Below are 16591 nucleotides of genomic sequence, written 5' to 3'. Positions count from 1 at the left end.
GGGGACAGGAGCCACCCGACCCACCGCCCCTCGCCTGTGCGTGTGCGCCGGGGCACCAACACCTGCTCTGGCGGCGAATGCCTCCTCCTGGGCAACTCATATCATTGTGTATGCATTTTCCCCTCCTTCTACCGCTTCCCTCAGCTTCTAATCCTTTTGTCTTTTAACAAAAGGAAAAAAAAAAAAAGACCACTTTCCATCGCCCACCCTGGCCTCGGGAATTGCACCAACACAGGCGAAACCAAACTGAACTTTTATTGTCTCACGCCCCGCCCACAAGATAGCTTCACTCCCACAAGATGGCGGCACCGCCCACAAGATGGCGGTCACTCCCACAAGATGGCAGTAACGCCCACTAAATGGCGGTCACTCCCACAAGATAGCTTCACGCCTACAAGATGGAGGCACCGCCCACAAGATGGCGGTGACGCCCACAAGATGGCGGTCACGCCCACAAGATGGCGGTGACGCCCACTAAATGGCGGTCACTCCCACAAGATAGCTTCACGCCCACAAGATGGCGACACCGCCCACAAGATGGCGGTCACTCCCACAAGATGGCTTCACGCCCACAAGATGGCGGGTGTCACGCCCCAAAGTTGGCGGCCCCGCCCGCAAGACGGCCGTCACGCCCCAAGATGGCGTCCCACCCACGAGATGGCCGCCCCGCCCCGCCCCGCGCCACCGCCTCGTCCCGCCCCGCCGCGATGGAGTCGGGGAGGCTGCAGTACCTGCAGGCGCTCGTCACCGAGTTCCAGGCGACGGAGAGCGCAGGTGAGTGCCGGTGAGCTCCGCCGAGCTCCGCCGCGCCGCGCCCCCGCCCCGCTGACTCCGCGCTGTCCCTGCAGGCGCCCGCGAGCAGGTCCTGGCCAACCTCGCCAACTTCGCCTACGACCCCGGCAACCACCCGCTCCTGCGGCGCCTTCGCGTCACAGACCTGTTCCTCGACGCGCTCGGAGAGCCCAGCGACGCCCTCGTGGAGTTCGCGATGGGTGCGGGGCCGGGGGGGAGCGGGGCCCCTGGTCCGGCTGGGGATGGGGACACTGGCTCCAACCGGGACGGGGATGGCAGCGCTCCGATGGGAATAGCGGTTCCAATGGGGACGGGAAGCCAGCTGCCATGGCACAGGGATGCTGGCTTTGAGGGGACAGGGACACCAGCTGCCATGGCACAGGGATGCTGGCTTTGAGGGGACAGGGACACCAGCTGCCATGGCAGCCCCAACCCTGGCGGCTCCGGCGGGTGAGGGGGGTTTGGAACGAGCTGGGCTTGAAGGTCCCTTCCAGCCCGACGCACTCCCCGGTTCTGGTGACAGCCATTCTTCCAGCGCGCTGCTTTGTGGCACTTTAGTGACTCCTCCAAGGAGCTGCCTTACAGGGAGTTGTTGTGGTCTGAACGTGAACAAAGGTGCCAGATCCTAATTGCAAGCGATTCCATGATAACAAATCTGGGTTTCTTTGAGATTCGTGGCTCGGCTCCACTAGGATGTGGCTGCATCTTAAAAGTTTCAAGTTCAAACATCCTGTGCCTCTTGGACTCTTAAAAACCGCTGCCATGAAGTGCTGACTTGTGGCCTCGATGCAGTTATTCCTCCTCCTGTAGAGGCTGTGCCTGGCAGCGCGGTGCCTCTAATGACACAGGAGGAGGAATGCTCTGGTGGAAAAAATCTCTGGAAAGAAACAAGAAAACATTGCCCAGGAAGCGATTAAGGGTTTCCATCCAAATCTCATAGAAAATCTGGATGCTTATTTCTGTATTAGAGGAGATGGGCAGTGAATTTGAATCTTAGTATGAAAAAGAGGGGGAGTGGAGAGTTTGCCTTGCCCACGTTGGACGTTTTCTGTCGCTGTTTCAGGCGGTCTCTGTAACCTCTGCCTGGATAAAATCAGCAAAGAGTACATCTTGGAGGCAAACGGGGTAGAGCCCATCATCAACTGCCTCTCCAGCCCCAACGAGGAGACGGTCATGTCAGCAGTGACTGCGCTGATGTATCTGACCACGCCACAGTCACGCCAGCAGACCACAGCCCTCCCCGTGGTGGAGTGCATGCTTCGCTTCTCCCTCTCAGCCAACAGAAGGCTAAGCAACCTGGCAACCATCTTTCTGGAGGATTACTGCACGCCACTGCAAGTGGAAGAGGCCAGGAGCCTAAGTAAACACACAGCGGTGGGGATTCCTCTCCCCAGGGACTGATGCTGTTGGAGCTGCTGAGAGGGAGACCTCCTGTTTTCCCTGTGCCTCCACTTTCTGCTCAGGTTGAGTGCGTCACAAACGTTAGAGAGGGAAATCGATCATTCCAGTACTGGATTTATTTAGTAAAGAGGGCAGTACAGGATGACCATGTCAGTAAAACTGCACGCAAATCTTTAAGATCAAGCAGGGCCTGGCTGCTGGAGAGCAGGTCGCCACACGCGGCCCAGCACCAGCTCACAGAAATAACCCTCCCAGCAACTGGGGGCGGGGGGGGGGTTCCTGCTTGGGTTATCGGGCAGCTTATATCCTCCAGGTCCCGGCTGCTTTGCTCCTCATCAAGTGTTGACTCGAATGACTTCGAGATGTCACACCAACTTTATTCCCCCTGCAGCAGGAGGAAGGCAGTGCCCCACCCCACGGTTTGCAGCCTCACCATGTCCCTTTGGTACTAAGTGTGCCATCCTGCCATTGTGGCCGGCGAGTCCCTCTGCAGGGCAGTGCCCTGTATCCTAGTAACTGGGAAGTGGAAAGTTGTTTGTTTTTCTTCCATTACCACTGGTGAGAAAGGCAAAGAGTGAAAAAAGGGTTCCTGGCACTCTGGCTCATGAGAGCAGCTGCCTTGTAAAACCTTTTCTTAATAAAGCATTAACTTAAATGCTGTGTAAACAGTCTCACACAAGCTCATAAATATCTCTGCACTTGCAGCCTGATTCTTGCCCATTCTTACGCTCATGGGCCAGAAACTGAAGCCATCTTAGTCTCCCTTCATTATGGATCAGTGATGCAAGAGGCAACCCAAAAGCCAGGGTGGCCAAATACATAAAATAGAAAAGCATTTGTCCTCCCTACCCTCCCAGGAAAGCATTTCTCCCCAAGATCTCATCCCAATCTCCCTTCTATCAGCTGAAAACCATTCCTCATGTCCTGTCGCTGCCCTCCTTGATCAAGAGCCCCTCCCAGCTTTCCTGGAGCCCCATTCAGCACTGGAAGCTGCTCCAAGGTCTTCCCCCAAGCCTTCTCTCAGCCCATCCTCATACAGAAGGTGCTCCAGCCTTCGGATCATCTCTGTGGCCACCTCTGGACTCACTCCAACAGCTCCATGTCCTTACTGTGCTGAGGGCTCCATAACTGGACACAGCCCTCCAGGTGGGGTCTCCGCAGGGCAGAGGAGAAGCCAGGCCCACTTGGCCAAAGTCTCAGGAGCCTCATAGCAGCGATAACCAGTTCCTCTGGTTGTGGGGCTTGCAAAGGAAATATAATTAGATAATTTTCCTCCTCCGAGGCCCAGGAAACGGGTAGGCAGGACTTCCCTACCACATTCCACCGCCCCCAGGTGCAGCAGAGGAGCAGCACGTTACAGCAAATCCTTTTTAAGGCCAAGCACATAAGGCCAGGGCTGCTCCCAAACTTATCTGGGAAGCCAGGGTATTTTTAGTGCTGGCTTTTCGGGGAGGAGGGTGGCAAAGGCACAACCCTGTTCCCGCAGATGCACCAGCTCTGCCCAAACCCACTGCGTTGGCTCCTCGAGCAGGGTGCCCCATGGCTTGGGCTGCTCCACCCCTCCCTCGGCAGGGCCTGGGGGTTTTGTGAGGAGCATAAACTTTCATTTCCTCTGTGTTCTCAAGAGAATGCAGCTGCTCTGCAGTTTGGATAAAATGGATTATCTACATCAAACCACATTCCACACTTTCTGCTCTCAAAGGTAAGAACAAAGGAAAGGATGGCGCCCAGTGTAAGCCAGGTGTAAGAACTCTCCTCTGCTGAAGCAGGGTGGGTTGGTGAAGATCTGAGAAGAAAGCAAACCCAAACCTACGAAATAAAACCCACACAGGAAACACTGCTTCAAAATTTCTATATTATTTACTTTTAAGCAACAGTCCAGCTTTGTGAAATTACAACACACACTTTGAAGGATGAGATTTTCTCCTCATGGTCAAGCACCAGCATGATCATGCACAGCATTGAGTCAGTTGTAAAAAAAATGCCCTGTATTTCGGATTTCTTTCTGTGATCCCCTCCACCTTGACGGAACAAAGTCTGAATAAGTCCCTTCCCAGCGCCAGGCTGGCAGCTGTGATCGTCAGCCCTCGATTTGGCACGTACCCTGCTTCGGAGCACTCCAGGATCAAGATTGTATGTGTTTTAAAGGCAGCGCGGTGTACACTAACCACTTCAATTGATATGGCACAGCAGGGCTCAAGGCATTTATCACATGCAGTCGATGAAGCCTCTCAGACCCCCAAATTCCACACATGGAGGAAGGGACTGCTCTCGCTGATTGTGCGCTGGCCCGGCTAACCAGGATTCTAGACCCTAGTAAAGCTAAGGGGTTCTACAAAAGGTCAGTACAAAAGCCCTCTAAGCACATTTAGAACCAATCTACACCCCTCTGGTTACATTACTACGCTTCGTAAAGCTTTCCCGCATCTATCACTAGAAAACACTCATGTCACTTCCAGCAGATCTGAGGGAAACACAGGACAGAAGTGGAAAAAAACCTTGATCTCAAAAAAAGATGGAGTACATAAAGTGCTTCTTTGCAATGAAAGAAATTGGAGATGTACAGTCAGGCTCAAGTTGTGCAGTTCACAAGCATGGGGTAAAGAAACAGACACGAGTTCAAAACAGTCAGGAAGGGAAAGGATTAACCGAGCACTAGGCTGGACTTGCCACCGGGTGGATTTCTCCTGGACGGTGCAGGTGCTGGTGCTACTGGGCTGGGAACGGGTGCAGCAGGCAGGGACTTTTCTTCATTCTGACCTGGGGCAGCTTCTACGTCAGCCTCAGTGTTTTCTAGAAGAAAAGAAGCTTTTAAAGTGTGTGATGTGGACGGTGACAGCCAGGCGCTTTGCCGGCTTAGACAGATCAGCTCCTCTGAGCTTCCTCCAGGCTTACAGACCCGCTCAGCGCTGCTGTAATCGCCGGCAGGATGGGCCCCGGCCCTCTGAAGTGTTTTTCAGATCAACTCTGAGGCCTTCCGACTCACTGTCCTCATCAAGGCCGCAGTTATCATCAGCCGCAGGCAGAGGATCACAGCAATTATATTTTTTTAATGACAAGTTTTGTCCCTATTCATCTGTGTGACTACAGCAAAAGCTCATGTCTCTCGTCCAAGCCGGTGCTGGAGCCCAAGTACAGGAGCACTGGGACTTGTAAGCGACAACTCGGATTCCAACCCCATTCCCAATTTCATAAGGAGATTGAAGAGTTGTCTGACACTTCTGAGGCTTCACACAGAACAGACAGGGGAATACATGCACGGGTAGGCTCCGAACATACATTCCCTGGAGAGCACAACAGTTCCATCTACTTTAGATACTTCTGGACAACCACAAGTGGAGACAGAACACAGGAGGAATTCTTCACAGGAAGCACTTTAGATACTGCAGCAAATAACCCAGGTACCTGCTTCATCGGCTGTGAGTTCAGGAGCACAGCACGCACATTAGTGCCTCACACCTTTATGGATTGATGCCATCAGTCATGAGCCAAAGGCCCAAATCGGCACCGAGCAGCCCCGATACCTGGCGGGAAGAAGGGAGCGGAGTGCGCCGCCAGCCCTGTGCAGGCTGAGCCTCACCTAACGATCGCTAGTTCTCGCTCTGGAGGATACGGGGAACAGCTGCACATTTGCCCTCACTGCTACCTTCCTGATGTAGCAGAAATCGGCCATATTCCCTCTCCCCAATCCTTCTCTACAGCTGCAGCCACAGCTACTCCAGCCTCTCCTCACAAGGCAGCTGGGCACCTCCCTACCTTGCTCATCACCTCTCTCTGCTCCTTCTTTGCCTCCACTACAACCTTCTGATTCCTCCGATTCAAGGACTACACTCGTGATCCAAGCCCATCTAAGAACTGAAGTGGTAAACGCAACAGGACCAGAGCAAATGATAAACTCTTTCCCTTATCTGAAGAAGTAAAATCTCTGAAAGAGCTTTGTGCTGCAAACACTGGAAACTGCGATGCACAGAAAGGAACTGCAGCTTCTAAACAGGAAGCAAAAACACGGCAGCAGGAGGAACATGTTTTCTTCCCCTACACAGACGTGATTAACAAACACACATACCTCCCAACACCCACCTGGCGTTTATAATCCATTGTGTACAGAAAGTCATTTCCAAATTCAGAACAAACTTTTTTTAATGATGGAAATCTAAAGAATCCAGTTATGCTGTGAACTCGTAAGCAGCCAACTTTTACCTGGAGGGGAATGCACCCACCCCTCCTCAAACCCCAGAGACAGCTCTGCACGTCAAGTCTGGAATCACAGGGCGAGGGGTGGGCTGTTCACCGCCTGCCACCCCACACTGTGCACTCCTTCCCAAGCACCAGCTCTAACATCTAAATGTTCACCTGGCCTTTTTGTTTTATCTTGATCTTCAAAAACTTAATTTTTTGTCACAGCCACAACAGGAAACAACCCTTATTACTTTCCAGTATTGCTTCTTTTTTAAAATCACCTCCCCACACACATTTACCCGGTCCCAGACAGGAACTGCCTTCGCTGCCACTACCAGAAACAACCGAAAAGCCGGCAAACATGATACCAGTGAAAACAGGGATTTGTTCCAAGAGCCAGGAATACCAGTCTGTGCTGAAAGTTTCCATCGGGCTGCTTTGGCTTCCTCCCACCCTGCCTCTGTCCCCTCAGGGCTGCTCGCAGGCTCCCACCCAACCCCACCGGGAGCCGAGTTAAACAAATACCAGAGTAGCTGCAGAGCCCTCGGATCAGGTTACTGCTGATATCAAACCTCCTCGAGGCATCAACTCAGAGTGCCTACAGTGCTAATTAAGATCAGACAGACATGGGAAAGAAATAGTAAGGAAGCCTTTACAGTTTGATAAGCCACAGCGCTGTTGGACTCCTGCAGCAGCAAGGATTATTTTGGGCACAGCTACCACTGCAGAGGCGTTAAAACCATTCTGGGAAACTCCAGTCCTCCCAGCAGAAGTCTTTTCAGGACAGGAGCTGCTAATGGCTTTGTGATCTTCCCCAACTTCTGGTTGCTGAAAGTCACACTTAGGAAGTACTGGTCAGCACCTCCCATCAGGAAGTTGGCTGTTCTTACTGCGATTCCTACAAAAGAGAGATTTCCAGCCTCACAGCTAAAAAAACTACTTCGAGGTGAACTCACGCTGCTAAGGAAAATGCCCCTATTTACATGAAACGCAGTATGCACATAAACTGCCTCGGTAAGAGCCAGCATTTAGAAGGGACAGGAACCCAACAGCTCGTTAATGCCGACACTTCCAGATGCAGGAGCTGGGGCTGATTATTTCTGTGCATGTAGTGTTTGCTGTGTGAGAAGACAACAGGAAGGAAGTAAATCTCTAAACTAACACCCACGAGGCTGGCTGTACTCTTAGTTATCAGCTACCGTCAGTCAGTCACTGAACGCTTTGAGAGATGGGATCCCCCTTACTTCTAGAGCTTAAATCCTGACACCAGCTGCTGCTGGCAAAATAAACAAACAGGATTGTTCTCATTGTTAACCTGATGACTGCAGGCTGCCCTTTCATTCCACATTCTCTGAAGTAGTGAAGTGGCTTTTCTGGCTCGATAGATCAAACTCTCCTTATACCTGACCATTTATACACCCTATATCCTCTTTATTTCAAAGTGCCTGACTGCAAAGGGCTGTTACTGCAAGAGTTTGAAGGAGTTACTCACCAGAAGCTTCACCGCCAACATCTCCTCCCTGGAAGAGAGAGATAAACACGTTATGTCTCACACAGCACAATGCAATCCCCTCCATCGAGGGTACTCGACACTCCGCTATGACCGCAGCAGTCGCACGCTGCTCTGTCCATCGAGACTTCCCGAACGATGGACGCAGTGAAGCACTTCAGACCCGCGGGAGGCTCTTTGGGACAGATACCGGAGCGGCATGTGGGGTCTGCAGATTAACATCATGCATTTGTAAGCACCGGTTCTCGCAGAGCGCTGACTTCATTTCACCAGCTGTTGGGTAAACACACCCGGCGTGTTTTTAAACTTTTATGAGTTTAAACAGAAAGGCACTACAGAAGCAATCCTGATGGCCTCAAACACGTGGCACGTGTTATTCCCACACTGGGAAGGAGGCTGGTGGGCAAGAACACTTTATATTTTCCTGCCAAGCAAGAAAGTTACACTGCAAGCAATGAGCTCAGTGTCCCCTCCTTTCTTCCCACACCAAACATATTTATCTGTTACCAAGGCCAGCAGCATTTGTTCTGCCCAGGATATGTAACTCCACTCGTGAATGTTTAGTGATAAAAGTTTCCTTCACTACATAAACGACTAAACATTCTTCTTACTGAATCTCTTCACAGGCTGCAGCTTGACACAAAGACACAGGGAGTCTTTCAGCAGCAGCCAAAGCATGAGGTTTTCCCAACTTTCCTATATTTGACATTGTTAATTACACAGCAAAACTACAGTCCTCGGGATGTAAATGCACAGAAACTCACACAAATACATGGCCTTTGGACTCAGGTGGGGGCACAGTGCATTAGCTCCAACCTCTGCTGTTTGGAGCTGAAACTGCTGCCTAAAATTAAAGTATTCCACACTGGAAGAATCGATTTGCAAGCTAAGTACTGCAATATTTAATACAATTAAGTGGAAAATAGAACTAGACTAACCGGTTTATTTTTGTTTTCTGCAGCAGTAGCTATAAAATTAATCTCATTTATATTTTCTACATTGGAACAAGACTTTTCTGCAACAAACAACAGTTTTGTGGCTCAAAGCACCTATTCATAACAAAATGGGGTAAAGTGATTATGTCATTTACCAAAATAGAACTTGCTGTTTATAAGCCATGAGGCAAAAGGCACCTAATGCAACACTTGAGAACAACCTTTTACGTACGCAGCCCTTTTCAAAAAGCCTAAAGCTGGAGAGCTTTAAAGCGCAAGGTTTCTCCCCCCAACATCCCTGGGATTTGTTTCTGAGAGCACAGTCTACCCTAGGCTCCTGCCTCTCTAAATTCAGAGAAATTACTACTGTTCATCCTGTTTTCCCATTGAATGAAATCATACACCTAACAGAACCCACATCAACAGTACAAATCATCCTCCCTGATGCTACCAAGTAGTCAATTTACACAGAAAGTTACGTGTCTTAAAGACAGTAAAAAGGTAAAACAGGCATTTGGGCTACTCTGAGGTGTCGGGATGTGAAACCAAGAGCCTCATCAGCCAACAGATCCATAGTTTGTTGTAGGTGACTACTGTTTGTAAAATCTGTTGAAACACACAGCTGCAAGCATGGCTGAAGCTGGATTTCACACCGCTTCATTATCGTCTCACCAAGGAGAGGAGTTAAGAGCTCTAGGAACCGTGGTCCTCTTGGAAAAATCCAGCCCTCATCAGCAAATTGCAAGACTATCGTGTGGAAAAGAAAACCTTCAGGAAAAGAACAGTGTGAAATCCTACAACGCTCCCAATCGTGTGAAAATGGGTGATAAAGCACAAACTGTCCCCTTATCAGGCTCCAAGTAGTTAACATACTGACCTTGGGATCTACAGTGTCTCCATAGTTTGCTTCAGTTGAGCTGCTCCTTTGTGGTCCAGAAAATTCAGAGTCTTCTCTGATTTCACCTGGCTTAGCCCCTACAAGCAGAGATTGATTCTAATCAGGTTGCAAGATACACTTACCAGGAAAGCAGATCACAAATAGTCAGCGGTTTGGGTGGTTTTAGGGATTTTTGTTCATTTTTTGAATTAAAGCTTGGCCTTTCTAAGATGCCCTGGTGCTTCAGTCCCTCAAATCACTGCCCTACAGCAGCACTCCTGCAGCTGAGGGTGTCACTGGAACAGATGGAAGCCAGGGTCTCAAGGCCATCGGTACTGCAAGAGCTCTGAGGATAGGGAAGCTTAATCCCAGCTGCGAGCACAACACAGAGCTAAGCTTCCTCTGATTAATCAAGGCCAATCAGTGCTGCTCCAAACACTCAGACACAAGTTTGCCTTACTCTGACTGATTAACTTGGGGAAATTGCATCCAAAATGCAACTCTCTTACCTTACAACAGCAATGCCCAAGACTTGCCTAAAAAAAAACTTCTGGAAGTAACTCAAAATGAGAAATAAAATCCCACACAAGCAGACGTCATTACAGCCCTAAACTAGCCAGTGGGAAGTGAGTTTTGGGTTCCACCCCGAGCCACCAGCAGCTGCAGGCTGACAGAAGAAATGAATCAATGTGTGCCCGCAGACCTGGGAACAAAGCGCTGGGTCCTTACCTGACGGTTTAGCCCAGGAAGGCGGGTTTTCCTCAGGAGTGCCAAAGATGCTGGATGCCATCTTGTTCCTTCGCACAGGCTGTTCTGCTGGCTCGTCAAAGCCCAAGGAGAAGTTGGATCCCCCGCCCGGAGGACGCAGCACTCTGGAGAGAGAGTCAGCTTTACAACCTCACACAGACCACGACTAAGCTGCGCTCCAGCACATCAAACGAGATCGGTAAGCCCAGAGATCATTGCTGGCCTTGTAATGGGCACTCACACAGGCTAAACTGTCCAGACAGACACTACCCAAGATGACTGCATCACACATTGGCTTTTACCAAAGGACACCAACTGCTGCGTCTCCAGCGCAGTGTGAGCTTAGCGGCGAGGCGTCTGCCAGCGTCAGCCCCGGCACTCCAGCCCCTCAGCCCCTCTCTTCAGCAACACTTACAACTATCAAATATTCCTGCCCTTGACTTGGTGTCAACAGGAGCTGCTACAACCAGTCTGAGCTAACAAAAAAATGCATGTGGGCACGTCCACTTCCAGCTGTTTGAAGAGCACCCCATGGAGGGTAACAGGAGTTTTCAAACTGGCAGCAGCAGGGACTAAAGCTTGGTACATGAGCCAGAGCACTGATTGCATCGCTGAGCACTGGGGGCTGCAGCCTTGATTTGTTCCATCGAAAAAAACTCAAGCCCGCAGCGTGCCACCGGATGAGACTTGAAAGGTGCAGTTAAACCCTTTTAAGTTAGACTGTTATTACAAGAAACGCATGTATGTGGCTCCAGATCTATAACCCAAATCTAACCATCTCCCATTAGATGGACAGAAGCAGCCTGCTCGGCACTTTGTGAGCCGTGTCACGGTTTGCTTTCCAGCATGCAGAGATTAACCAAAATTAACAAGAGAAGTATTGAAACCTAACTTTTTTTTTTCATATCTCATTTTCTCTATCATGAGATCTTGTCCCGGCTGCTGTGAGAGACAGAGAAAAGCCAGAATGAAAGGCCACATGAGAACTGTCACAACCCCTAGAGATGCAAGTGCTCCAGCCCAGCTGGGCTTTCAAGACATCCAGTGCACCCCAATAAGACCAGGATGAGCTTGGAAAGGTGCACGCTACTTCTTCTCTTCAAATCGTTTAATAGTTTGAACTTTGCAATAGAAAAGAGCGACAGTTTGTTAATGCACCGAGCTAGGAATGCGACACAAAGAACACATCTGATTTCACGTCATCAGCATCCAGATCTCTTCAGACTTTGTGCCCATCACACTTCAGATGCAACGAAACCCACTTCTGCCAACCGAGCTACAACAGCACAACAGCCACAACACCTCACAAAGGTGTTTGGCACGAGTCTTTAGCGTTACTCAACTAGCAAACTACTCCTTACAAAATTCTCCCAAGATCTCATTAGCAATGCCCAGCTGCTATAACAGGAGGATCCCAGCCAATTGTAGAGTGTGTTTTAAAAATCCACGAACATTTTTATGCCTTGCTTTGTCTCCTTTCTGAATTAAGGGCTATGGTACCATGGTTCTAAATCGCTCCACCATCCCTTTCTCCAGAGGAAATGCCCCATAAAGCAGGTTTATTTTCTGAGTCACATCTGTTGCACTTACTGATTTGAAGAACAGCCTGTTCCAAGGAGGGGTTATTCCCACATCTCGGATCACCTGTATTTTACCAGAGCAGTGAAACCAGCACTCTCTTAACAGCAGTTTCTACTGACAGCCTTAATGAAATTAACAGAAGAGCCAATTGAAGGGAAAAAGCCATCGCTCAAACTGTTAAAAAGAATAATCCCTCCTGCCAGCCTCAGAGAGAGGCTGAGATTTCAGAAGAAGGCTCCCAGCCCTGAGATGTCGTAATGTGCTTCATCAAAGCTACATTTAACATTGCAAGCAATGAGCTGCTCTTAAATTGCACCCAAAACCCAGCAATCCAGACTGGAAACTCGCCCACAGCTCCAGGACACAGGAAAACGCTCCTGTAAAAAGTATAGAGGTTTTTCTTTTTTTTGCTTTGTTTTAAAATGCATCCTTACGGGGATCAGACACTGACAGGAGCGCCCAGGGAGGCGGTGGAGTTTCCATCCCTGGAGGGGTTCAAAGACAGGTGGAGAGGTGCTCGAGGATGGCTTAGCAGTGGACAGGCACAGTTGGATTTGATGATCTCAACGGGCTTTTCCAACCAAGCGATTCTATGATTCCAAGCTAAGCGCAAACAGGAATTATCTGCTTTGTCGGGCCAAAGCCTTCCAGGAAAAGGCACGATCGCCTGGGAAGCCGTGGGGATCCCCTCCGAGGCAGCTGTGGCTCCCGCAGGAACGCGGCTCCCGTGCCTCCCCTCCAGCCCTACCTGCCAAGTTGTCTTTGTTCCCAGCCCGCAGCTCCCCCGCCCTTCGCTCCGCGGCTCCCCCGCCCCGAGCCCCTCCCGGCGGCACGGGCAGCCCGGCGGGGACCGAGCCCGGGGACCGGGGGGCGCAGACAATGGAGCCCGCCCGGCCCCACCCAGGGCGGCGCCCCCGCCCCACCGCTGAACGCCCGGGTTCGGGGTGCGATGGGGCCGCTCAGCCCGGGGACGCAGGCGGTGCTGGCGGCGGCGAAGGAGAAGGCAGCGGGGTACAATGTCCCCCCGCACCCCATCGCCACTGCGGGGAACAACGGCCCCCCCCCCGTCGCCGCGGTGGGGCTGCTCGGCCGGGCCGGGGCTGCGGGGTACAACGCCCGCCCACCCCCCAGCGATGGGGCTCGCCCTGCCGGGGGGACGCGGCAGCGGAAGGGGGTGCAGTGCGCGCCCCACCCGTCACCGGGGCTGCTCCGCCGGATGGGGAGCACGGGCGATGCCACCCAGGAGGAGGTGCACCCCGCTGCCGCGGGACGCTCGGCCGGGCTCGGGGCACAGGCAGGCGGAGGGGCGCCGTCTCCCCCCGGGGCCGCCGGCGCCGCACGCAGACGCCTCCCCTCTTTGTTCGCAGCGGCGCGGCCGCCGCACGCCTGGCATCCCGGAGGTCCCGCGGCTCCCCCCGCGCGGCTCCCGCACCCCAGGCTGGCACCGGCATCTCCCGCCCCCTCCCGGGCACCGCGCCCCGGCCCGCGGGAGGCGCCGGCCCCGCCGGACCTGGAGCTGCTCCTGCCGCTGGGGTCCATGCCCGAGAAGGTGGTGGTGGTGGTCATGGCGGACGAGGGAGAGAACGGGCTCCGAGGAGCGGCGCTGCCGGGACCGCACCCCTGCCCCTACCGCTACCGGTGACAAGTACGGCCGCGCCCGCCCCGGCCGCGCCTTTTATACCCGTCGTAAGGCCCGCCCCCCGCCGCTCCTCATTGGTCCGTTTAAACCCGTTCCGAGTTCCAATTGGTCTGCTCCGCCGCCACTCTGCCCTTTGCCCCGCCCCGCAATCTACTGGGCGGGGCTTTGCCTCGCCCGCGCGCGCTGATTGGAGGAGCTCTGCCCATGTCGCGCTCTGATTGGCGGAGCGCTGCCCATGCCGAGCGCTGATTGGCTATCGGCGGTGCCCATCGAGCCGCGAGCGCCGCGATTGGCTCTGCCGAGCGAGCACAGACAAAAGTGGGCGGTGCCCCTGGCGGCCCCCGCGCCTCGTGGCGCAGCCCCGGCGCGCACGAGGGGCTCCGGCGGGGATGGAGACGCTTCCAGCCGCCCGCCCGCTGCCACCTCCGAAGGTGGGGTGGGATGGGATAACGGCAGTTTGGGATCCATCCCCGGCGGATGCAGGACGAAGCCCAGGGCCTCGATTCCCTCCCCACGCGTCCCTCAAAGCACCCCGGCCGGGGTCCAGCAGCGCCTCAGGCGCGCGGATGCTTCCTCGGTTCGTGCGATTTTCACTCCGCAATGGCTTAGGAGGGACCAGGGCAGCCAGAGCAGGGGGTCCCTTCTTACCAGGAGTCACACGGAGAAGGCAAAGGGCAATGGGCACAAGTTGCTCCCAGGGAGATTTCAACTGGATTCCAGAAAATTTTTTCCTGTGAGAACATTTAAACACTGGAACGATCTCCGTATGCGGGGGATTCCTCGGCGCGGGACACTCCGAAGGCTCGGCAGGCTGCTGGGCCATCTCTTAAACTACAGATCACCTGAAAACGTTGGACCAGGTGATCCTCAAGGTCTCTTCCAGCCCGGTGTTCTGTGCTTCACATAGAGTTTTAATTCCACTTGCATAAAGGAGAGAGAAGGGGGAAGAAACCCCATCTATTCCATCCATCCCTCCCAGTCTGCACTAAGAACAGCCTTTTTAATACCTCACAACACTTTTCCTTAGAAAATATTTATTTTTTGGTTGGGAAAACACAGCCTCATTCACGCTGCTTCACCACTTGAGCTCAAGTGTCTGAATTACCACCAGCCTTAACAGTAATACAACTCAGGGAAGAGCTGAACTGCTAACACTTCACAAACAGGACCATGGTTATTTCATTTTCTCTCATCTAGGATCTATTAAAAAAATATTGTGTAAAAATATCCCCCCAGCCACAATTCAGGTCCCCGGGGAATTCTCTGTTGCGTCACATCTTTCAAGAGGTAGATTAAAGGGAGATTTTAAGTAACATGACAGTTGTTTTAATTCTATTATCCCTTAGGCTTGGGCATTAAGAAGGCAAATGACACCTACTCGCATACAGGTAAGCATCCGCTCTCTCGGGAAGCTTCAAAAGTATTCTGTCATCCGAATGCTTTTTATTCCAACCCACAGGATTTGACTCTTAAATTTGTACCCCTGAGACATACGCAGCCGTCTGTCAAGAGTCAAGATGAAGAAAAACCCGTTCCCTCTGCCAAAGCTAGTTTTAACATGCAGCTTTTAAATTCTACACCTTCCACATTTCCAAGGCACCACGCTGATCTCGGCCCTGACTGCAGGATGCTCTGAATAAAAGCTGCTTTGCTGATTATTTACCTATAACGAGATCAAGGGGTTTATGAAGCGGACTACAGAAACTGGGCTTATGATCCTTCCTAGGATGATGACATCTGACCAGAACTATCCTCAGCAGCTGTTTGGAAACCTCAGACACCAAAAAATTCCACCTGTTGCTGGAATTCCTCCAGCAACAAATGCAAAAAGCATCTGGAAGTCTGAACAAGACTCCAGAAATGCAAGGGTTAGGCATGGAGAGATACCACTGGTTTGAGAGCGAGCCCCAGCCTGGCCATTGTCCCAGGACCAAGGGTTCTTCACGCTGCTCTACGCTATTTATGGCAGCAACAAAGCACTTGCTTTTATTCCAAGCACATAGTACAAAAAAAAAGATGTTTTGATTGTCTTGTCTTCTCTGCTTTCACCAATTCATTCACAGCTGGAGGTAAAAAGTAAGTGTCGGCCAATAAATAATCCTCGCTACAGCTGGATTTCAGCTGTCAAGGATGTTGGTATCTGAAGCGACACATGGCAGAAGTTCAGAAGACCGGTAATCCCACGGACTGACCGGTCTGTCTGACTGAGCAGGCGCCGTGTGCAGCACTCTCCACATCTTCCACTGACGTCTGTCCCAGGGAGTTACCATCTGGGAAAGAGGCTCCAATCACCGCATCCAGACCCCTCGCGAAGCTGCAGAGCTGCAGCTCTGAACAGAGTGGGCAGCTCGTGCTGTTCTTGTCGGGTCACCCAGTGTTACCAAGCCTGGCAGCACACTCCAAAGTACTGCTCCTCAGTGGGAAAACAGACAAGCATCACCCAAAGTCAGTGTCCTTACAGAACCCTCAAAGACCTCCTTACATTCCACTTTTGTCTTGTCTGAGCTCACCCAGATTGTGAGGTTTTCTTAATCATGTGATCCATCAGCTGTGCTGTAACAAGATCTATGGGCCAGCTGCTGAGAGGGGGATCTGAGCCACCAAAACCAGCCCAAAATTCATCACAAAGGGTTCCACTCCGCCCATTGTCCCTGTCCCCACCACAGCTCCCGCCAACCTCCACACTCTGTCTTTCTACAGCCCCTCGGCACTGCCGGGATCTCTGCTGAGAGCGAGCCACTGCTTCCACAGCCCCACCAGCCCAATGCGATCCCACACGCACGAGCTGCAGCTCTTCAAGAGGAGACGTAAGCCCTTTCCCTCACAGGGGTTCCAACCATTTCATAAACACAGCTGGGTCTCCCAGCATCTCTGGGTTAGATTGAGACCGTGAGTCCCATGCTGCTGGGGAAGAAACCAGCAAACCTCTG

General features: G+C 52.2%; 2 protein-coding genes across 3 annotated transcripts; one reads left to right on the top strand and one right to left on the bottom strand.

Moving 5' to 3' along the window:
- The first annotated feature begins 656 nt into the window (after positions 1-656).
- On the top strand, positions 657-3124 carry ARMC7 (armadillo repeat containing 7). Its single transcript, XM_009563955.2, has 3 exons — positions 657-774; positions 849-992; positions 1856-3124. Exons 1-3 carry the CDS (start codon positions 708-710, stop codon positions 2191-2193), a joined length of 549 nt encoding a protein of 182 aa, XP_009562250.1. The 5' UTR covers positions 657-707; the 3' UTR covers positions 2194-3124.
- Positions 3125-4048: 924 nt separating this feature from the next.
- JPT1 (Jupiter microtubule associated homolog 1) lies at positions 4049-13663 on the bottom strand. Of its 2 annotated transcripts, none has more exons than XM_054083551.1 (5): positions 13533-13663; positions 10424-10566; positions 9695-9792; positions 7865-7892; positions 4049-4986 (listed from the first exon to the last, which is right to left on the bottom strand). In XM_054083551.1, exons 1-5 carry the CDS (start codon positions 13586-13588, stop codon positions 4838-4840), a joined length of 474 nt encoding a protein of 157 aa, XP_053939526.1. In that variant the 5' UTR covers positions 13589-13663; the 3' UTR covers positions 4049-4837. The 2 variants fall into 2 exon arrangements, with proteins under 2 accessions (XP_053939526.1, XP_053939525.1); XM_054083550.1 differs by lacking the exon at positions 4049-4986 and adding an exon at positions 5251-7270.
- Between the last annotated feature and the right edge of the window lie 2928 nt (positions 13664-16591).

The sequence above is a fragment of the Cuculus canorus genome, chromosome 18 (genome assembly GCF_017976375.1).
Source record: "Cuculus canorus isolate bCucCan1 chromosome 18, bCucCan1.pri, whole genome shotgun sequence".
Taxonomy (NCBI): domain Eukaryota; kingdom Metazoa; phylum Chordata; class Aves; order Cuculiformes; family Cuculidae; genus Cuculus; species Cuculus canorus.
The sequence above is the reverse complement of the archived record's forward strand: the minus strand, read 5'-3'. Positions and strand labels throughout refer to the sequence as shown.